This window comes from Mastigoproctus giganteus, chromosome 13 (assembly GCF_048544385.1).
Source record: "Mastigoproctus giganteus isolate SK-2022 chromosome 13, ASM4854438v1, whole genome shotgun sequence".
NCBI classification, from domain to species: domain Eukaryota; kingdom Metazoa; phylum Arthropoda; class Arachnida; order Uropygi; family Thelyphonidae; genus Mastigoproctus; species Mastigoproctus giganteus.
The window spans coordinates 128582124-128605480 of NC_143587.1; the positions used below are offsets into that span (position 1 = coordinate 128582124).

General features: G+C 37.1%; 1 protein-coding gene across 4 annotated transcripts in view; it reads left to right on the forward strand.

The window, feature by feature from the left end:
- The window catches only part of LOC150076433 (uncharacterized), an 840218-nt gene that overhangs the window by 692628 nt on the left and 124233 nt on the right, over positions 1-23357 (forward strand). For 2 of the 4 annotated variants that reach the window (XM_090388172.1, XM_090388174.1), the window contains 5 exons: positions 397-519; positions 3634-3823; positions 5799-5912; positions 21565-21679; positions 21860-21950. In XM_090388172.1, the coding sequence (XP_090244298.1) occupies positions 397-519; positions 3634-3823; positions 5799-5912; positions 21565-21679; positions 21860-21950 (633 nt within the window). The remainder of the gene's footprint in view (positions 1-396; positions 520-3633; positions 3824-5798; positions 5913-21564; positions 21680-21859; positions 21951-23357) is intronic. The other 2 variants (XM_090388173.1, XM_090388175.1) reach the window with 2 other exon arrangements.

Consider the following 23357-nt stretch of genomic DNA (forward strand, 5'->3'; position numbering starts at 1 on the left):
TCACAGTAGAATAATAAAGGTTGCGGCATTATATTTAATAATACAGTAGTATATAAGTTCACACTGCATAACTTCAGCCATAATGAGTGTTATGCCTTGCTTTTCCATAACATGGGGAAAATGGCTGATGTTTGAATCCCATAAAGCTGGGCTTGTTTGGTTAAATTAATCAACCTTAGGCATGGACTGTATAGCTCCCCCCCCCCTTCCTGGGAAACTCCTATTTTTCTGGATGAAAAATAGGAAAAAGGTGATAAAACTATACACAATTTACGACTGTGGCCAAATTGATTTTTTTTAAATGCCAAAATAATCAACGGCAAATAATTTTTTCTCATGTTTTGAAAACTTTTTTCAGAAATTGTAAGGTTTTTTTTTTTTTTTTTTTTTGTTTAGGTTTCAAAAACACTTACAAAATCTTTGGAAATTAATCAGAAACCAACTCAAAAAAAAGTCAAACCACAGAAGGACAAAGAGGCCCTTCAAAAGAAATTAAAAAGCTCCTCTTTAAACAAACCTGTAAGTTTTTTATTTAAATTGTTTCAACTAAGTATATTCTATTACATAACTTTGCTAAATATATTTAGCATTTCAAATTGTATAATAGGTTGATTTATGTAACCTTTGCCAGTATGCTATAATTATGATACATCTTGCACTTGTTTCTGTAGCATATAATTTGGCATTCTGTATTTAAAAAACAGTTGTGGTTTGAAAAAAATCTCAAATACCTGATCCAGGAAAAAACTCCCATAATTCACTATTCAGTAGTTGTTGAAATAATGCTTTGGCTTGGTGGTGCAAGCTATTGAACTTCCCAAGTAACATTTTTATTTTAAAACCTTCACTCAGTGGCATTCTGTTACTCTTTTCATCATCCATAACCATTCCTAATAAGAGCCAACTGAACAGCTGTGGCAATGATGGATTAGCAAAGCATGAACAAAATACTATATCAATTCAGGAAAAGGCGGAATCATGGAGAATAAAATTAATGAAAGTATATATATATTGTTAAAGTGACTGTGCAAAATTTACATGTTTTTGTAAATTATTGTACATTTCATGTTAATTACCTGTATTAAATCATACAAGCTCCCTTGAAATTAACGATTTTTAATTTTTGCCAGAGGTATGCCTCAAGGTGACTAGCACTCTCCACTATTCTCTTTGTTGTAGCATTGGAACCCTTTCTCTGTTTTCATCTAGAATTCTTTCTTATGCTAATGATTTGAAGCTTTTTCATTGTTTCTTGGAACGCAAAGCTCAGTAACACAGAAACAACAAAAAACTTCAAATCGTCAGCACAAGGAAGAAGTCCAGATGAAAACAGAGAAATTGTCAGCACTTGAAGCCTACCTTTTTTCCATTGGGCTGGTTGGCAATTAGCCAATAAAAGACTGAATAATTTTACCTTTACCAACAAGAAATTCAGAAGCAATGTCCAAATCTTCATCACTGATAAAGAAGTCCAGAAAGTCACAACTCATAAAGACCTGGGTCTTCTCTAGGATAAGAATCTCTCTCCCTTTTTTAACATCATTATAAAAACATGAAAGCCAAAGCCTATGCAACCATTTGGGGACTCTGATAAGAACTTATCTGTGTATCTAACAGAATTTCACAGATAGGGAAAGAAGTAGTAGTGATGGCTCTGAAAAATTAAATATTTTGATTGCTACAGATGGCAGTAATCAAAGTGATCCCAAGCTATATCCCATTGTGGTGAACTTTTGTAATAACAAACCCTCAACTTGAAAGAACTTGCTCTCATTGCTAGCTCTGAAAGGTGACTTTACAGAATAAAACATTGGACATTACTTCTGAACAGCCTGAAAGCATGTGGGATTCATACAAAAAAACTGCTAGCACTTAGTGTTGAAAATGTTATTATGGTAGTCCTAAAAACTGCAGTAGCAGAGGACCAAAAGAGGAGATTGAGCACTTGGTGGTAACAGGTAGTTCTTGTCTTCTGATTAATTTGTGTACACTGAAGTGGGGGATGCATGCTTTCTTGTTGAAGTGGATGAATATTTGATGGAAATTTACTACTGTCTGTAAGGAAGTGCTAAAAGTCAAGATAGCTTTAAACAGCTTCAATTAATATATGCGCTAAAGTAAAAAAGATTTTGAAGCATATGTGCTTACACTGGATGTTTTTGTGTGACAAGTATGTGACAGGACTTTTAGAAGAATGTACCAAATTGAAGAGTATAACATGCAGTCACTTGTGAGCGGCACTGACTTATGTTCAAATCCAGTTCATGAGCTGAAAGTTTTGAAAGAAGACAAGTTGGCAAACTCAAGAAAAATAACTTCTGAATTGCACACTTTTGTTAAACAATTCTAAAAAGGTTAAGCAAACTGAAAATTCTAGTCATGTTCTCTTCATTCATGCAGAAAGTCTCTTCATGTTTCTCTTTTCTGCCTTGAATAAAGATTTGCTTGTTTCTTTTAAATGTTATGCCACCATTTAAAAATCCGATGCTCTTCAATCCAACATACCTCACATCCATATATTGAGGTCACTACTCCTAGATATGTTGAAGAATGTAATGGGCAAATTTATTTTAATAACAATTTTCAAATTGTCTACTTCCATTTTGGAAATTGATTATCATAGCAGACTAAATCACGTAGATGATTTAAACTTAGTCATAGGAGTTTCTGCTGCTTTGGCCATGGAGAGTCTTAAAGAAGAGGAGAAGATTCTGTTCTTTTGCTCAGTAAGGAAGTGCTTTGCAGTTGTGTGACTGCCTGGTATACAAGTCCCCATCTTATAAATGCTGAAGTAGGACAAATTTAATTAATTGGCAGTGCATCATTTTCAAATTGTAAATTGTTTTGGACAAGTTTCCAGTACTACTTCTTGGTACTGGAAACTTGTCCTTTATTAAGGATAAAGAAATTGTTCAGCATCAGTTCTGTCAGTTTCATTGTGACAGCCTACCAGATGCCATTGTGAAAGAAGAAATAATTGATGTACAATAGTCCTTGGCTGGGGATCTGACAAAAAAAAAAAAAAAAAAAAAAAAAATTATAGTTAATAAGATTAATTAAAAAAAAATAACAGGAATAATATTTACTGTTTTTTAAGCAAACCTTTTTAAAATCAAAATAAGAAAGTAAAGCAGTTTTTCTTCTCTGAACTTCTTTTAAAATAGTTTATGTCAAAAACTTGTCCTTATATAATTTTGTGCAATCTGATCAAGAAATAAACAGATATATAGCACTTTCACTTATACATGATCAAAGTCAACTGTGGTTGTGAGGTTATTTTATTTTATTTATTTATTTATGACAAAGAATAAAATGAAAGCAGTGATATAAATGGTAATGCGTGTACCCAAGAATAGTTGCAGAATAAATAAATCAACCATTGAAAACTTTCAGTCTGATAACCAGTTCTGTTTCCTACATGTCAATTATATTTTCAATTTGTTACTGACTTTTTTTTTTTAAACAAATATTAATATATATTCTGATTTCTTCCTTTGCTTTGTTGTTTGTTTGTTTTTTTTTTGTTTGGTGTTACTTTGCATTATATTGTTGTGATGTTGTGTATCTTTTAAAATAAAAACCATAGCTTTTTATTATACAGAAGTTTCCTTAAAAGTAATTTTTTGAAAATAGAAACCTAAAACAGAAGAACATCAGCTTTCTGCTAAGAAACGTCATTTCAGTGGAAGTAGCCTGGAAACATCCTCTTCTTCATCATCATCATCATCCTCCAGTAGTTCAGACAGTGATAGCAGTGATAGTAGCTCAAGCCAGAGTGAAGATATTCCTCTCAGTCTTCTTGCAGAACAAACAGCTGCTAAAGGTAATAATAAATCTGCTTTTGTTCTCTGTTATCATAGTTTATTTGTATTAAAACTGTTATTAAGACTTAATGGGAGAAGGATTGAAGATTCACATTGAGAAAGAAATTTGTTTCATTCTTTTGTCTACTTTAAAGTAATTAAAATGCAGACTTATTTAAGAACAAATAAATTAAGTGGGAATGTCAGGTTGACTACACTGACCCAAATAAAACTAGGTGAGAAGGCAATTCAGTTCAGAATTTGTTTCCTCAAGTGAATGTTGTATGTGTACATATGCACGCATATAGGTTTTGTTTTTTTTGTTTTTTTTTTTTTGCTAAGAAATGATTTGTAAACATAATATTTTTAACATTATTTTGATTTGTAAACCAAAATAAAACTTCTAATTTACTAGCGGTTAAAGGTCATATTTTATAACATAAGTATTTAATATTTGGTAAGGACACTTCACTTCATTATATAAAATGGTCTATTTTGGAATTTAGTTCGAACATATAGTATTTTAACATAACTCTGTATATGACTCCTTCAGTGATTAAAAATTAGAATATTTAAATTGTTTAACAAATGTGTATGTCAGTATTGTAGCTGGAGTCCTATCCATGCTGGAATCAAAGAATACAGACAAAGAAGCTACAAAAATTAGAAAGTTCTTGCATATATTCATCTTACACTTACAAATGACGTGCCTGAAGACTGTGAAACAACAAAGATTGGAAACATATCTTTCTTTACATTGTTGGGTACATCAATTATTGGTTGAGTTGCTAGAGTAGGTTGATTGGATGGGGTCCTCTTCTTTGGTTGCAGATTTGATCAATATACTGAATAGTGGTTGTTGTTGTTTTTGGTTTTTAGGAGCATTAGCAACTAAGGCCATATTGCTCCGGGATATGCGGTGGTCATTCCCTGACCTTTCCGCATCTTCCGTATTTGGTGGTGATGGGCTCGAACCCCGGTCTAATCAAGAAGCGTGTGCTATGCACTGCTGCTCCTTCTCACCTGGCTACGGAGGTTCACTGAATAGTGGGATATTGTGGGTGACCTGTACTGTTATATAGACCAAAAGGAGAAACTCTGTGGTGTGTGTGTGTGTGTGTGTGTGTGTGTGTGTGTGTGTGTGTGTGTGTGTGTGTGTGTGTGTGTGTGTGTGTGTGTGTTGGTGGTCTGTTATTTCAGTTGGATCTGTTAAGATTGCCTGCAGCTGGAGTAGCCTGTTGGATGTTGTGTTCTGGTTCTGGGGTTCATAGTGGGGACGCATCCTAAAAATTATGAGGTATATCCAGGTTTAGGGTTCAGAAAAACTGCTAATTATGAGAGACTGGGATAATACAGCAATACAGATATGCTTTTTTTGTGTGTGTTCTCGATGTTCTTGCTGTTCTCGATGCATCTGCCCAATCTCAGAAGGTTTCAAATGAATGGAAACCTAATGAGAAAGAGAGAGTTTTAACTCCTGGTTGGACAATGTTAGTTGTCCAACCAAGAGTTAAAAATTTTCATCATAAATGGACTAAGAGAAACTTGAATTATGGGGGGGGGGGGGGGGAAATGTGCAATTGAAAATCTTATTCATAAGAATACCCCTAATAGATTATTTGTAATGAAATTTGCAAATAATTATATTATGTCTAATACAGAGTAGGTAACTGACTCTGACTTACAGGGCAAGTCAGTTTACTAAGGAAAGATTCAATTTGCCAAGAAATAAATTACTGAAAACAGTTTGAATAAGTAATTTAAATGTCATAAAAGTAACATTATTTCTGAGATAATGTGGGTAATTTTATGAAGTCATAAAAATTGCCATCAAGATATAAATTGTACAAATTATTTTCCAGAATATTTTCCAGAAAACTGACACATTTTTATGTGTCAGTTTGTCCACCCTGTATGTGATGTGCAGATTTTTCCTGGAAGTAATTCTTTTTAAACCATAATCTGTTTATCTTTGTTGTTTGTCTTTTACTATAGCTACATCTAGTTCTTCTAAGCGACTCTCAACGGATAGCGACAGTAGTGATAGTAGTTCAAGGCAAAGTGAAGACATTCCACTCAGTATGTTGATGGAACAGACAACTGCTAAAGGTAAAATTTTTAAGTGAGGAGACAAGCCCATTGTAAATATTGTTATTGATTTTGTTATGCAGCTTGAATTTTAAGTTTTCTATCATTGTACAGTTAGATGTAAAGTCTGTGAGCAATGTAGATGGGCTGCTAGCTCATGAGCTTTTGTCAATGATATACAGAAATTTTGCCAGCAGCAATAAGGAGGTGATTATTCCACTGTATAAGGTAATGGTTAGGCCAGATCTTGAGTACTGCATGCAAGTCTGGAAGCCTCATTTTATGAAGAATATGAATCTCTTGGATCTGTTATCACTGTGTGAGTAACAAAAGGGTACTCTTATGAAGAAAGACCAGTTTTGCAAATTGCAGCATCAGTTTCCAGATGCTGCAAGGAGATCTGATTGAGATATTCAAGGCTCAATGGATTGAGTAAGCTAAATGTTGATAACCTACTTACTCTTGCCCAAACACAAATTGAGAAATTGTAGGATAAATGTATGGAAATTTTATTTCAGCCAGAGGTAGTTGGTTATTGGAACAAACATCCACCTGATGTTATGGAAGTGGGTAGTTCGAATAAATTTAATTAGAATTAGACAAATTACTTTGACCAAAGGAAAAAAAAAAAAACTCTTCCCATTTCACCAATCCATTCCCTCCAATAGTTTGTCTAGAATTACTTCCACAACAACTGTTGGAATCATGTTTCAACAATCATCCAACTGCTTGCTGAAGGCAAAGTTCCACACATTTCTCCTCCAGCCATCCTTCCTAAACTTAAATTTATGCCCCCTCATGTGTGTACTCTCAGAAAGAGGAAGAATGCCATTCACATTCAGAATACTCAATCCAGTCAAGACCTTAAACACCACAGTCAGATCACCCAGCAGGCACATAGGTTCCAGAAGTTGCAATTTACAGAACTGAAGCCTTTCTATGTAAGGGCTCCATTTTGTTACATTCACTAATCTGGTTGCCCTTCTCTGCACCTGTTCCAGCAGATCTACATCCTTCCTAAAGTGAGGCTTCCAGACCTGTATACAATACTCAAGATGTGGCCTAAACATGGCATTATACAAAAGAATAAAAGTCTTCTTATCGCTGCTAGCAAAGTTTCTATATATCATTGACAAAACCCCATGAACTGTTCTGGCTGCGTGTTTGCACTGCTCAGAGAATTTCATATCTGACTGCACAATAACCTCAGGTCATTTTCATTTCTCACTAACCTAAATGTAGTACCACACAGTTGAAAAGTTAGTCTGGGATTACTGCTACTCATATACAGTACCTTGCATTTGTCAACGTTAAACTTCAACTGCTATTTCTCAGCCCACTGACACAATTTTCCTAGATCTTGTTGTAGTAGTTCACACTTATTACTGTCATTAACCACACTGACAACCTTTCTCTCATCTGCAGACTTTGATATTAAGCCTGATATACTTCATCAGTATCATTAATAAATATTGAAAACAACAATGGGGCCCATCTGAACCTTGAGGGGAGGACTCCACTGATAACATTAATCTACAAAGAACAGTGGTCACTGATAACCCTCTCTGTCTTCTTCCACTTAACCATCATTTTATCCATAGCAGTAACGTACCCTTATTGCCGCATTGCTCAAGTTTATACAGCAGCCTTTTATGTGCAACAATATAAAAACCATTCCTGAAATCCAAGTGTATGATATCAAAATTATATTTTGATTTGACAAAATTGCCCCTTAAGAAACCCATGCTGTGAATGTTGTATAATTGCATTCCTGTCCAGATGGTCCTACATTTCTTCTTTAACCAGTGACTTCATTATTTTCCCTGGAACAGATGTTAAGCTAGCAAGTCTGTAATTATTCATGTCACCTTTTAATCCTCCTTTATGAATTTGGAATACATTCTCATATCTCCAGTCCATAGGGACCTTCTCTGAATGCAAGGCTGCTCTCATAATTATGGCTAAGGGTTTGCTTATTATCTTCACTGCTTCTGTTAATGTAATTGGATAGATCCCATCCACCCAGGCATCTTTTTTACATTTAACTTGAACAATTTCTCTTCCACTTATCTCTCAATTATTAAAAAATCGTTTAGCTCCCTGTTAGTTTGATAAACTTTCATCATCCCCTTCCCCAAACAATTCTTTATGGGTGAATGTAGATGCAAAATACCTATTCAGTTTATCAACAGTTAACCTATTGACATCAAGTGGCCCAATGTGATTCAATCCCTTCCTTCTGCTATTTAATATAAGCATAGAAGTCTTTGTGTTTTTCTTTGTATTCTTTGCCAATGACTTCTCATAATCTGCCTTAGCTTGCTTAACATTTCTTTGTGGCTTGATTACAGACTAATTTATATCTTCCGCAGGCTTTTGAATCACGTGCTAATTTATATGCATCCCATGCATATAAATTCTTCTCTGCCAGTTATCTCAGTAGCAGTAGCATTAGCAGAGGCATATGATGCAAGAAAGCAAGCTTATTCAGCATCAGCCAAAAAAAAAAAAAAAAACACACCACTCCCATTTCACCCCTCCGTTCGTTCGAAATACCTGTCCAGTTGAGCCTTAAATTTGTTTAGGCTATCAACTTCAACAACAAGTGATGGAAGTCGGTTCCACCAACCAACCACCCGCTGGCCAAAGGCAAATTTCCGCACATCTATCCGACATCCGTCCTTCCTCAATTTGAATTTATGCCCTCTGAGGTGATTATTCTGAGCAAGATGAAGAATCCCATTGGCATTGAGCATGCTCAAACCATTCAAAGCCTAATACACCTCTATCAGATCACCTCGCCGGTGCCTAGTCTCCAGACTCTGTAATTTGCAAAACTTAAGCCTTTCTTCGTAAGAGCAACCCTTTGTTCCATTCACTAATCTTGTTGCCCTTCTCTGTACCCGTTCCAGCAGCTCTACATCCTTCTTGAAATGAGGCCTCCAGACCTGTATACAGTACTCAAGATGTGGCCTAACCATTTGCTTATACAAGCGAATAATCACCTCCTTATCCCTGCTAGAAAAATTCCTGTATATCATTGACAAGACACCATGAGCTACTCTTGCAGCTCGTCTGCACTGCTCAGAGAACTTCATATCTGCCTGCACAATTACCCCCAGGACCTTTTCATTCTCCACCACTGTCAGTGTAGTACCGCAGAGTTGATACGTTGCTCTGTGATTACTGTTTCCCATATGTAGTACTTTACATTTGTCAACGTTAAACTTCATTTGCCACCTCTCAGCCCATCTGTTCAACCTTTCCAGATCCTGTTGCAGCAGCATAGCATCAGTAGTGTCCTTGACAACCCTGCCAACCTTTGTATCGTCTGCAAACTTGGACATTAAGCGTGATATTCCATCATCAATATCATTTATAAATACAGAAAACAATAATGGACCCAACACTGAGCCCTGAGGGACTCCACTAATAACATCAGTCCACGTTGAGCAGTGTCCATTGATTACCACTCTCTGTCTTCTGCCACTCAACCATCCCCTTATCCATAGCAGCAATTTGCCTCCAATGCCACACTGCTCCAATTTGTGCAGCAGTCTTCCATGTGCAACGGTATCAAAAGCCTTTCTAAGATCCAAATATATAATATCAAAGTTATTCCCTCATCCAGTTCTTTTGTGACTACATCATAGTATCCAATCAAATTGGTCAGGTAAGACCTGCCCTTAACAAAACCATGCTGCATCTGAGCTATAACTGAATTCTTGTCTAGATGATCCTGCAGTGCTTCTTTAACCAGTGCCTCCATTAATTTACCTGGAACAGAAGTTAAACTAACAGGTCTATAATTACTTGTCAGCCTTTGATCCTCCTTTGTGAATTGGGGTTACAGTCTATGGGTACCTCCCCTGAGTCCAAAGAAGCTCTCATAATTATGGCTAGGGGTTTGCTTACTTCCTTTGCTGCCTCCTTTAATATAACTGGATAGATCCCATCCACCCCAGGTGCCTTTTTTATGTTTATCCTCAACAATCTTTCCTCCACTTTCCTCTCAGTTATTACAAAATCATCTAGCTCACTGCCAATGTTTACTTTACCTACGTCATTCTCCTTCCTCAATAACTCCTCATGCGTGAATGTAGATGCAAAATACTCGTTTAGATTGTTAGCCACCTGAGCAGGATCCTCAACTGTTGACCAATGGACCAATCCAGTGGACCAATCTGATTCATCCCTTTCCCTCTTGACTTTAAATAGGTAAAGAACTCTTTTCTGTTTTTCTTTGCATCCTTTGCCAAGGATTTTTTGTAGTCTGCCTTTGCTTGCCTAATCTCCTTTGTGACTTGGTTACAGACCAACTTATATCTGTCATAGGCTTCCATGTCACCCATTAATTTGTATGTATTCCATGCATTTTTCTTCTCTGCCACATGTCTCATTAGTTCATCTGACAACCATTTAGGCCTAAACCTTGAACAATATTTCTTAGTTGGTATGTAAAGCCTGGTAGCTTCCAAGATTAGTTCCTTGAATGCTTCCCATTTTGAGTTTGCTGTTGGTAACATCATCAGTTGGTCCCACAGTATAGAATTTAAATACTGTCTCAGACCATCTTAGTCGCCTTTACGAAAACAAAAACCCTTCCCTTTTCCTCTGATGGTAGTTACCTCCTTGAGTAAATCCCACTTCAACACACTGTGATCACTGCCACCTAGTGGTTCATTTCTCTGCAGATTCTTAATGCATGAAGAATCACTAGTGATAATCAGATCAAGAGTATTGCTCCCTCTTGTTGCCGCACGAACATGCTGATGTAGAAAACAATCATCCAATAAATCCACAAAAGCCTTGCTAGTGTGTGAGTGACCAACCCACAAATTCCAGTCAATATCTGGGAAATTAAAATCCCCCATTATAAGACTCTCTGATTTACTGGCCCACTCTATTTCCCTGTACATTATCTTATTATACTCATCAGAGTCATTAGGCCTATAGCACACTCCTACTCTCAATTTTGATTTCCCTATGCTTATGTCACACCAAACTGACTCGACACTGCCCTGTCCATCGATGTCGACTGGCTTCACTTCCTTGGATTTTATGTGTTTCTTAACTAATAGCATAACCCCTCCTGTCCTGTCTATCCTTTCTATACACATTGTATCCCCAAATTCCAGTTCCGCATTCCTTATATCTGTGTGACACCACGTCTCTGATATCCCAACAATATCTGCCTTTGACGTTTTGAGCAATACCTCAAATTCATCAAATTTATGTACCAAACTCCTAGCATTGGTGTACACGCAGGTATACATGCACCTGTTTCTATTCCTAGCTACCCTAACACAACACATGTGTTTACTTGTACTGCAATGACTCCCAGCAGTCTCTGAAATATCCTGCATCTTGTTTTTCAGGCTTCTGCTCATTTCAATAGAAGCAGTGCAAGAATCACTTCCACCTCTGCCAGTGGCTACTGTTAATTTATTAGTCCCTGTATTCCCACCCAAATAGCAGTTTTCCGACCCTCCTAACATTGCCTCGACAGCATCAGCAAAAATTCTTGCACCCTTTCTATTTAAGTGTATCCCATCCCTGTAGAAGCAATCTCTCCTGTTAACAAGTACAGTCCAGGCTGAAAAAAATTCTACCCCTTGAGCCTTGCACAATCCCTCCAGGGCCGAATTGATCGACAAGGCTCTCATCATATACTCCCTCCTATCGTGTCTGGGCAGAATTGCAGACACTTTCAAATTCAACCCTAATTCACGGCTTTTTTTCAACAGTGACCTGTACTTGCTAAGTAATTCCGCTGGTCTCCTACTCTTAATATCATTAGTGCCAACGTGCACAACTATATCACCTTTTGTGCCCTTAAAAGATGATATCCGCTCTACAACGTCATCAACCTTTGCCCCTGGCAGACATACCCTGGTCCTATTCCACCTATCCTTTTTACAAAGCATGTTCCCCGTTTCCCTGACAATAGAGTCACCAACAACTACTAGTTCCTCAGTAGTTCATCTGACATCAATATAGGTCTGAGCCTTGAACAATATTTCTTTATTGGTACAATTAGCCTAGTAGCTTTTACTATTACTTTCCTGCATGCTTCACATTTAGTATTTACTGTTGATCCCACTGCATAGAATCTAAAATCTGTCTGAGACCTCTGTAGTCATCCTTATGAAAGTGGCGCCTCCGTAGCCAGGTGGGAAGGAGCAGCAGTGCGTAGCACACGTTTCTTGATTAGACCGGGATTCGAGCCCGTCACCACCAAATACGGAGGATGCGGAAAGGTCAGGGAATGACCACCGCATATCCCGGAGCAATATGGCCTTAGTTGCTAATGCTCCTAAAAACCAAACAACAACCTTATGAAAGCAAAAGCCTTTCCCTTTACTCTTGGCATTAGTTATGTCTTTAATTAAATTCCACATTAGTACACTGTGATCCTGCCACCCAGTGGTTCTTTTTCCTGCAGATTCTTAATGCACATAGAATCACTGCAAATAACTAGGTCAAGAGTATTGCTTCCTCTTGTTGTCTCTCTGACATGCTGCTGTAGAAAACAGTCATCCAAGAAATCTACAAAAGTCTTGCTAGTGTTTGAGTGAATGAGTCTTATTCATTTTAAAATACTCTAATCATACATATAATGTACTACATATATTTTGTTTCCTAAGAAATTTTTGTTAACCAGAAAGGGATTTTCTTTTCTGATTATATATTTGCTTATTCTATAAGTTTCTGTACAATTCTTCAGTAATTTCCCATTATTTTTCCATTGCCCTATAGTTTTACAATCAGTTCCAACTCTCCTTATTAGAATTATAAGAATTCCACTTATACTACCAATAGTAATTTCCAAGTTACTGCATACCTGTACAAAATGGCGCACTATGGTCATAGTTGCCGATGCGCCTAATAAATCCCGAAACAAACAAACAAACCTATACAAAATATTATTCAGGTATGTGGTAACCTAGAAGTGCAAGTTTCATGCCCTTCAATAAATTACAAGACTCTTGGCCCATGTTGCCTCTATCTTTCCATGGACTTCTGTAACTCTACAAGTTAAGTTTTATTAAGCCTTCATGGCCTCCTCTGCTACATCTGTACTTCTGTTCAAATGAATTCCATCTTTACCGAACAGATTCCTTTTATCAATTAGGGTAGGTCATGTTACATAAAGTTTTCTTGCCAGAAGCCTTGTAGAGAATTAACCAAGAGTTAATTCTCTACAAACAGGAAGCTGCAAGTCCCTCAAACAGTAGCATACCGTACATAGATGGTTAACAATGAAACCGTACAAACTCCGGTTACTGCAAACACTGACTGATGAAGAAAAAGCTAAACGATACAACTTCTGTAGCAATGTGCAGTTGAATAGATAAGCCAAATTTGCCTCAAAGATTTGTGTTTAGCAACAAGGCTTGCAGACAATTAACCAAGAGTTAATTCTCTACAAGCCTTGTTGCTAAACACAAAAATAAACACAAAACACAAATTAACTCTTGGTTAATTCTCTACAATGGTTAATTGAGAAGGCTTTGCTCATGGAATACAAAGATAATTGGGGGGGGGAGAACTTTTTACTGTGTTACAAAATAAAAAAATGTCTCTAAAGAATATTATTCCATTTGTAAGAAAAATCTTACAAAAGGAATAATATTTAAACATGAAGAAAAACTGAGGATCACTAAAGACCAATGAGTTACTAATTGACTGAAGCACAGGACAACAGATTGGGATCTCTTGGCTGTATAGGAAAGTTGAACATGATGATGGGGGGGGGGGGTTACAATCAGAAAGTACAACTTCAACAAGCTATAACTAATGGATGATGAAAATCATCAGAAGCGCATTGAATAAGTCTGACATGATATGAAGAGAGGAACAACAAAACTCTTAGTTCAGCTGGCAGTTATTTAAACACTAAATTAATTTTAATACGAATATTATAAGAATATATAATGCATATAGTAATCCCAGAATAATGTGTCTGTTGGGTAAGTTGGGAGAGGAGAATGAAAATGATCTGGGAATAATTGTATAGTCCTACATGAAGTTCCCTGAACAGTGCAGATAAGTTGCTAGGACGTGGAGTTCTCAATCATATATGTAGGAATTTTTCCAGCAGGGAAAAATTCCCTGTTGTATTCTGTTGTATAAAGCAATTGTTAGGCCATATCTTGAAATATGGCCTAACCATTTTTGAAAGTCTTATTTTATGAAAGCTGTAGATCTATTGGAATGGCTATAGAGAAAAGCAACAAAATCACTCAAGGATTTAAAAAAAAAAAAAAAAAAAGGTACTGTTACAATGAAAGACTTCAGTTTTGCAATCTGCAGTGCTTGGAAATAGGCACCTGTGAGGCACCTTAAACACTTGATTGGAGTGTTTAAGGCTTTAAATGGATTCAGTAATCTAGGTGCTGATGGCATCCTTTCTTATCCTGGGACAACTTACATAAGAGAATATAAACCTAAATTCAAAAAAGATGGCTGTAGGACAGATGTGCCAAAACTCTCTTTCAAACAGAGAGTAAGTGATTGTTCGAACAAAAGGAAGAATTAAAAAATTACTGAAGTGAATAGATGGATGAAGTGGGTAATTTTTTTTTTTTTTATTTTTTTCTTTATAATTTGCTTCCTTGCATCATTTGCCATTAATACTATTACTAAAACCAAAGATGAAGTAAGACCAATGAAAGCAGAGTATCAGAAACTGCTTTCTAAAATTGGGGAGTTCTACTCATACACAAATAAATAAATGAAGATAGTGAATCAGATTCAATTACACTTATTTGATCAAAACAGGTTGATATATCATTTATTTTACAACAGTCTTTGGCTTGGACTGTTGTTTTTAATTTTTATTAGTGTTATGTGAGGTACAGATAAGTTAAAAGTTGTATTATGCTCATTGATGCATACGTTTTCATATTGATTATTTCAGTTTATGTCATATCTTGTCAATGGCACTGATGGCCCTGAAAAGTAAGGATAGCAAATTTCATGGCAGTAAGCAAGCGTCATGCATCTTGTGGTTTGGCGAAAAGTCAATTTGCAACAATTGTACATCAAAATTTTCAATGAGAAAATGGAAAAACAACCACCTGAATTTAGGACCATCATATTATGGTATTTACATTTTGTTGCAGCTGTTTTTATGATGCAGTTGTATCATATGTGTGTGAGAAACTTACGAGAGGAGTCCAAGAAAGTTCACTAGATGTGCAAGCAGGAAGCTGCAAGTCCCTCAAACAGTAGCATACCTTACATAGAAGGTTAACAATGAAACCATACAAACTCCAGTTACTGTAAACACTGACTGATGTGCAGTTGAATAGATAAGCCAAATTTGCCTCAAATATTTGTGTTTAGCAACAAGGCAAAGTTTTTTGTAAGTGGAAAGATCGACAAGCACAATATTGACACAAAATCCAGCCAATACTATTGAAAATAAACATGGTATTTGAAAAAGTCAGTTTGTTTTGTGCAATCATTGAAAGAAGAATTTATGGGCTAATTTTTTTATTAAGAAGACTGTAACAGGAACGTTGTTCTTAGATATTCTGCAGTTGTTTCTTATCCTCAATTTGAGCAGGATGCTGATTTGTATGTGGGAGAGGTCTCATCTTCCACCAAAAGGTTGCACCATCCCATTTTTATTTAGAGGTGAGGGCTTTCCTGAACATGGCATTCCCAATGCTTGGATCAGTCATTCGGGTCCGATATTGTGCCCTCCAAGATCACAAGATTTAAACCCACTGGATTTATTTCTATGAGGTACATTAAGGATACAATATACCTACCATAGAGGAACTCAGAGCCAGAATTATTACAGCTGTCGTTGTCATGGATGCTATCATGCTCACTCGTGTGGGATGAGCTGTGATGCAAATAGGACATCTGTTGCATTACTCACAGCAGCCATATTAAGCATTTGTAAATTGTAAAAAAAAATAATAATTTCAATTGCTCGAATAAAACTGCTTTGAATTATATCTGGAAATTTTTTTATTTCAAAGTTATGCTGTCTTCAGATCAGGACCTAATTCAAAATCATTCTATACTGTTGGTGACACCAAGATTTTTATTGCATGAGAAACCTATTTTGGAATGCCTGTAGGTGACCAAGACAAGTTGTGAACCTCATTTTTTCTGTGCTAGTTGCCACTGAGCATAAGATGGATGGTTTTGTGGTAGTCATAAGTGTATACCTCTTTTCATACCTTGAATATGGAGAGGGCCCAGAAACCATCACAACTGCTTTTGCATGGTGGATATATCAGTTTCAAAAGTCTGCAGATTGAGAAGTTATAGTGTGTTCTAATGTACCTTCATCTAATGCTCTGGTGCCACATATTATAGACCTGCTGACGAGGCTAGTGGGAGCCAGACGTTTTCAAAAGCATCTAAGTGGATTTTCTTATTTATTGATTTGAAATTATTGTTTTTCTAAAACTTTTTGATTTAAATTTAGTAGTATAGCATTATTTTGTGTTTTTCTGATTAATCTGGTTTATTTATTCTTTACTTGGCCTTGTAATTGCATAAAAGTATCGGTAAGGATATCATATCCACGTGTTACGAATTGCACTGCGCTGAACTAGAAGTTTTCAGCCATATTTAGCCGCTTTATTGACCAATTGATACATCAAATTATATTCTATAAGTAGCTTATAGACCTAGTCAGGATCATTAGTTTATTCTGAATAAAGACAGCTAGATTTCGAAGTTAATTAATACTTAAGTGTCCGTAGATTTACCGTTCGTAACTTGCGCCACTGTTATACAATACAACGTATATCCCGAACTAGGTAGCATTAGTATAGTATATAATATAAAATTTTGTCAATTAAACAGCAAAATCTACTAATTTTTTTAAACTTCGTTGTCAATTAAATTGTACTTTTAACTAAACACATATAACGACTTAGATTACAAACGAAACATAATAAAAACAAAACTTGATACGGAAGTTATATAAACAGAACTCATAGATAATATTTGATACTGAAAAATATATATAAGGTTATAATTTTGTACTGAAATTGAAATTTTATTGAAATTAAATTGAAATCATGACTCAGACCAGAGCAGCAAAGCAAACGGCTCAAGCTGATGGGAGTGCTGTGACTCAGAGGAGAACTGAGGAGGGGCAGTTGCCCTCTGAATGACAGCCTTTTAAAATGCACTGCTTGCATGATGTTTGTGGAGCAATCAGGTACGGGACATGATATTGCCATGGGGGATGTCTTTGTGTGTGTGTGTGTGATGCAAGAAGTGTAACGAAATCGGGCGACAACTCAGCGTTGTTATGGGCCTATATGAGAGCTTGAAGGACAGGGTGGATGCCCTCTAAGGATTTAAAGTGAGGGGCCCATCAAGCTCTCAGCTGCCCACATCAATGCCAGAGTTTGCACTTGGTCATCACGCAACACAGCGGCAATCCCCAAGGCAGAATGCGCTGGTCCCACAGGAACTAGTAGTTGTTGGTAACTCTATTGTCAGGGAAATGGGGAACCTGCTTTGTAAAAAGGATAGGTGGAACAGGCCCTGGGTATGTCTGCCAGGGGCAAAGGTTGATAACGTTGTGCAGATATCATTTTTTAAGGGCACAAAAGGTGATATAGTTGTACACGTTGGCACTAATGATATTAACAGTAGGAGACCGGCAGAAAGAAAATAAGTACAGGTCACTGTTGAAAAAAAGCCGTGAATTAGGGTTGAATTTGAAAGTGTCTGCAATTCTGCCCAGACACGATAGGAGGGAGTATATGATGAGAGTCTTGTCGATCAATTCGGCCCTGGAAAGATTGTGCAAGGCTCAAGGGGTAGAATTTTTTTCAGCCTGGTCTGTATTTGTTAACAGAAGGGACTGCTTCTACAGGGATGGGATACACTTAAATAGAAAGGGTGCAAGAATATTTGCTGATGCTATCGAGGCCATGTTAGGTGGGTCGGAAAACTGCTAGCTTGGGGGAATACAAGGACTAATACATTAACAGTAGCCACTGGCAGAGGTGAAAGTGATTCTTGCACTGCTTCTAATGGAATGAGCAGAAGCCTGAAAAAAAAGATGCAGGATATTTCAGAGACTGCTGGGAGTCATTGCGGTACAAGTAAACACATGGGTTGTGTTAGGGTAGCTAAGAAAAAGAACAGGTGCATGTATACTTGCATGTACACCAATGCTAGGAGTTTGGTAAATAAATTTAATGAATTTGAGGTATTGCTCAAAGCATCAAAGGCGGATATTGTTGGGATATCAGAGACGTGGTGTCACACAGAAATAAGAAATGCAGAACCGGAATTTGGGGAGTACAATGATAGGAAGGGAGGAGGGGTTATGCTATTAGTTAAGAAACACATAAAATCCAAGGAAGTGAAGCCAGTCGACATCACTGGACAGTGCAGTGTCGAGTCGGTTTGGTGTGACATAAGCACTGGAAGATCAAAATTGAGAGTAGGAGTGTGCTATAGGCCTAATGACTCTGATGAGTATAATAAGAAACTGTACAGGGAAATAGAGTGGGTCAGTAAATCAGAGAGTCTTATAATGGGGGATTTTAATTTCCCAGATATTGACTTGAATTTGTGGGTTGGTCACTCACACACTAGCAAGGCTTTTGTGGATTTATTGGATGATTGTTTTCTACGTCAGCATGTTCGGGAGGAAACAAGAGGGAGTAATACTCTGGATGTGATTATCAGTAGTGATTCTTCATGCACTAAGAATCTGCAGATAAACGAACCACTAGGTGGCAGTGATCACAGTGTGCTGAAGTGGGATTTACTCAAAGGGGTAACTACCATCAGGGGTAAAGGGAAGGGTTTTTGCTTTCGTAAAGGTGACTACGATGGTCTGAGACAGTATTTAAATTCTATTCAGTGGGACCAACTGATGATGTTACCCACAGCAAATTCAAAATGGGAAGCATTCAAAGAACTTATCTTGGAAGCTACTAGGCTTTACATACCAACTACGAAATATTGTTCAAGGTATAGGCCTAAATGGATGTCAGATGAACTAATGAGACATATGACAGAGAAGAAAATTGCTTGGAATACATATAAATTAACACGCGACACAGAAGCCTATGATAGATATAAGTTGATCTGTAACCAAGTTACAAAGAAGGTTAGGCAGGCAAAGGCAGATTACGAGAAATCTTTGACAAAGGATGCAAAGAAGGAAGGGATCAGATTGATCCACTTGATATCGATGGTTCAACTGTTGATGATACTGCTCAGGTAGCTAACAAACTAAATGAATATTTTGCATTGATATTCACACACGAGGAGTTATTCGGCCAGGGGTTTATTCAACTCTGGCAGTACGCTAGATAATCTTGTAATAACTGAGAGTAAAGTGGAGGAGAAATTGTTGAAGATAAACACAAGAAAGGCACCTGGGGTGAATGGATCTATCCAGTTATATTAAAGGAGGCAGCAGAGGAAGTAAGCAAACCCTTAGCCATAATTATTAGAGCTTCCTTGGATTTAGGTGAGGTACCCATAGACTGGAGATGTGCAAATGTGACCCCAATTCACAAAGGAGGATCGAAGGCTGACACAAGTAATTATAGACCTGTGAGTTTAACTTCTGTTCCAGGAAAATTAATGGAGGCATGGTTAAAGAAGCTCTGCAGGATCATCTAGACAAGACTTCAGTTATAGCTCGGACACAGCATGGTTTTGTTAAGGGGAAGTCTTGCCTGACCAATTCGATTGGATACTATGATGCGGTCAGAAAAGAACTGGATACAGGGAATAATTTTCATATTAGATACTTGGATCTTAGAAAGGCTTTTGATACTGTTTCACATGGAAGACTGCTGCACAAATTGGAGCAGTGTGGCATTGGAGGCAAATTGCTGTTATGGATAAAGGGGTGGTTGAGGGGGAGAAGACAGAGAGTGGTAATCAATAGACACTGCTCATCGTGGACTAATGTTATTAGTGGAGTCCCTCAGGGTTCAGTGTTGGGTCCATTATTGTTTTCTGTATTTATAAATAATATTGATGATGGTATATCAAGCTTAATGTCCAAGTTTACAGACGATACAAAAGTTGGCAGGGTTGTTAAGGTCACTACTGACGCTAAGCTGCTGCAAAAGGATCTGGAAAGGTTGAGCAGATGGGCTGAGAGGTGGCAAATGAAGTTTAACATTGACAAATGTAAAGTATTACATATGGGGAAACAGCAACCCCAGAGCAACGTATCAACTCGGTGGTACTACACTGACAGTGGTAGAGAATGAAAAGGACCTTGGGGTAATTGTGCAGGCAGATATGAAGTTCTGTAAGCAGTGCAGATTGGGCTGCAAGAGTAGCTCATGGTTTCTTATCAATGATATACAGGAATTTTTCTAGCAGGGATAAGGAGGTGATTATTCCCTTGTATAAGGCAATGGTCAGGCCACACCTTGAGTACTGTATACAGGTCTGGAGGCCTCATTTCAGGAAGGATGTAGAGCTGCTGGAACGAGTACAGAGAAGGGCAACAAGATTAGTGAATGGAACAAAGGGTTGCTCTTATGAAGAAAGGCTTAAGTTTTGCAAATTACAGTGTCTGGAGACTAGGCAGCAGTGAGGTGATCTGATAGAGGTGTATAAGGCCTTGAGTGGTTTGAGCATGCTCAATGCTCATGGGATTCTGCCTCTTGCTCATATTAATCACCTGAGAGGGCATAAATTCAAATTGAGGAAAGACAGATGTAGGATAGATGTCCGGAAATTTGTCTTTAGTCAGCGGGTGGTTGGTTGGTGGAACGGACTTCCATCCCTTGTTATGGAGGTTGATAACCTAAATAAACTTAAGGCTCAGCTGGACAGGTATTTCGAGCAAAGGGAGGGGTGAAGTGGAAGTTGTTTTTTTTTTTTTTTATCTGGCTGATGCTGCATAAGCTTGCTTTCTTGCATAATATGCCTCTGCTAATGCTAACTAACAACATGACCTACTAATTTCCAATTGACCTTCTAGAGATGAATGCAGATTTGAATGATGAATCTGCAAAGAGGTTAATTGTGATTGCACCTCAAAAACCTTTTGAGTAAAGCACCATATTTGCCTAACCAGCAAGAATTGTCATGACTTAGTGAAGGGTGTGGGTGTAACCAAATACAGTGCGGAGCTCTGTTACAGAATCCCTCAGATCTTGATTTGATTTGTTTTGTATTTATAAAGAAATTGGTATTAGTCACTTTCCAGAGAGTGGCTCATTTTTATAGACAGTTCAAATAAAAGTTTGAATGCTATGTTGCTTCACAATGGAAATATACACCCATCAATTTTTGTTGTGCACTCTGTTCATGAAATTTGGATCTACTGCATATCATATTTTTGAATATGTTCTTGGAAGAATGACAGGCTGTACCTCAGAATGTTCCATTACTTCATGAAAGAAATGACAACATGGATCGGGGCCATTATATCCTAGTTATTAGGTAGCTCAACATATTAGGTTGGTGTTTGTATTTGAGTGATTGTGACTCTGCATGTGCATATGTTGCCTCTTGTTAGTTTTATATCTCATCAGCATTCTTAGTCCATATTGTGTCTCTGTATTATGTTTGTTCAAGTGTGAGTGCAAATGTGTAGGCAAGTCCCTTTAAATTTTTTGGCACAAAATTTCATCATATACTAAACATGCATCTTGAAACAGCAACAAATAAAAGAAAATGTTTATTATTTCAGAATTGCGGTCATGTATTTTAACTCATCCAGATCTGCAGAACAAGACAAGAGTTCTTGTTATGGAAGATGGACTGTTTTATGCTGGTTTTCTGATAGCTATTCAAGCTCCTGATGTGTGAGTATTCATCACTTTTTAAAATTATTGAGAGAATAAAAATCTTTTAACTAAAATTGTATTAATTTTTTTTATTATTAGTACTGTAGTTTTGTATTTGTGTTTTCCTCATTATTCTTATAAAATATACTTTTTAGTTAATTGAAAACCATAGAGACATTACTTACTTCATTTTTTTAGTTTTTACTCTTTAAGGTATGGAATTAATCTGGATGGGGAAAGAGCTCACAGACCTCACATCTTTTCTCAAGAAGAAATTCTGAATGCAGCTGTAAGTTCTCGTTTACATTATTATTATTAGAAATTTTACATGCTGTTTGTTGTCAATCTAAATTTTTAACACTTATTCATAACCATTATTTTATTCTGATTATCAGCCCTCATACTTAATGATACGGAAAAACAAATTAATTACTTCTGGTATTTGTGGTACGTAACAGAATGAACATGATTATCCATCCACAATTGTTTGTTTACAGCACTAACATTAGAGTATCAGGTTGAGCCCATTTTCTCTATTTTCTGTGACTGAAGAAGCAATGGGGGCTCACATCTGATGAGTATGGGCTTGTCACACCCAGGGTCCTGAGCTGGATATCATCATTCTTCTTTTTCTTGGTGATTCCCTTTTGATTCTTGTTCTCTCTCTCTCTCTCTCTCTGGGTAATTCAGAATTTTTTTTTTTGGCTGGTGCAACATAAGCCTTAGGCTTCCTTGCACAATATGCTGATAATAATAATAATAATAATAATGAAAGATGGGATGCAGAAAATATGTTAGTGAGTGGAAAAAAAGGAGGCCTAGCATTTAGCAAGTGTAAAGATTAAAAAAGTAGCTGAATTTTCTGATGTTTCAGAAAGAATGGTAATAAGAGTTTTTAAGGAATGGTCTGAGCCAATATCACAGAAATTAACAGCAGAATTGTAGTCAAAAGTCTGTATAAAGTGATCATGATTGGTGATGACTATCACATCTAGTAACTAAAAAATAATTTCAAACAAGACAAGAATTGCTGACATGTATATCTGGAGTAGTAGTAGTAGTAGTGGCATGTGATGCAAGAAAGCAAATGTATGAGCTTATGCAGCATCAGCCAAAAAAAAAAAAAAATCACACCATTCCCTCCAAATGCCTGTCCAGTTCCTCCTTAAATTTATTCAACCTATCAACTTCCACAACGACAGATAGAAGTTTGTTCCAGCAATTAACCACCCGCTGGCTAAAGGCAAATTTCCGCACATCTATTCTACATCTGTCTTTTCTTAATTTGAATTTATGCCCCCTTAGGTTCGTAATCTGAACAAGTGGAAGGATCCCATCAGAATTCAGCGTGCTCAACCCATTCAAGGCCTTATATACCTCAATCAGATCACCGCGCAGGTGCCTAGTCTCCAGCCACTGCAATTTGCAGAACTTAAGCCTCTCTTGGTCAGAGGATCCCTTCATTCCCCTCACCAATCTTGTTGCCCTTCTCTGTACACGCTCAAGTAAATCTACATTATTCCTAAAATGAGGCCTCCAGACCTGTACGCCGTACTCAAGGCGTGGCCTGACCATTGCCTTATACAGAGGGATAATCGCCTCCTTTTCCCTGCTAGCAAAATTCCTATATATCATTGACAAAACCCCATGACCTGCCCTGGCAGCCTGTCTGCATTGCTCAGAGAACTTCATATCT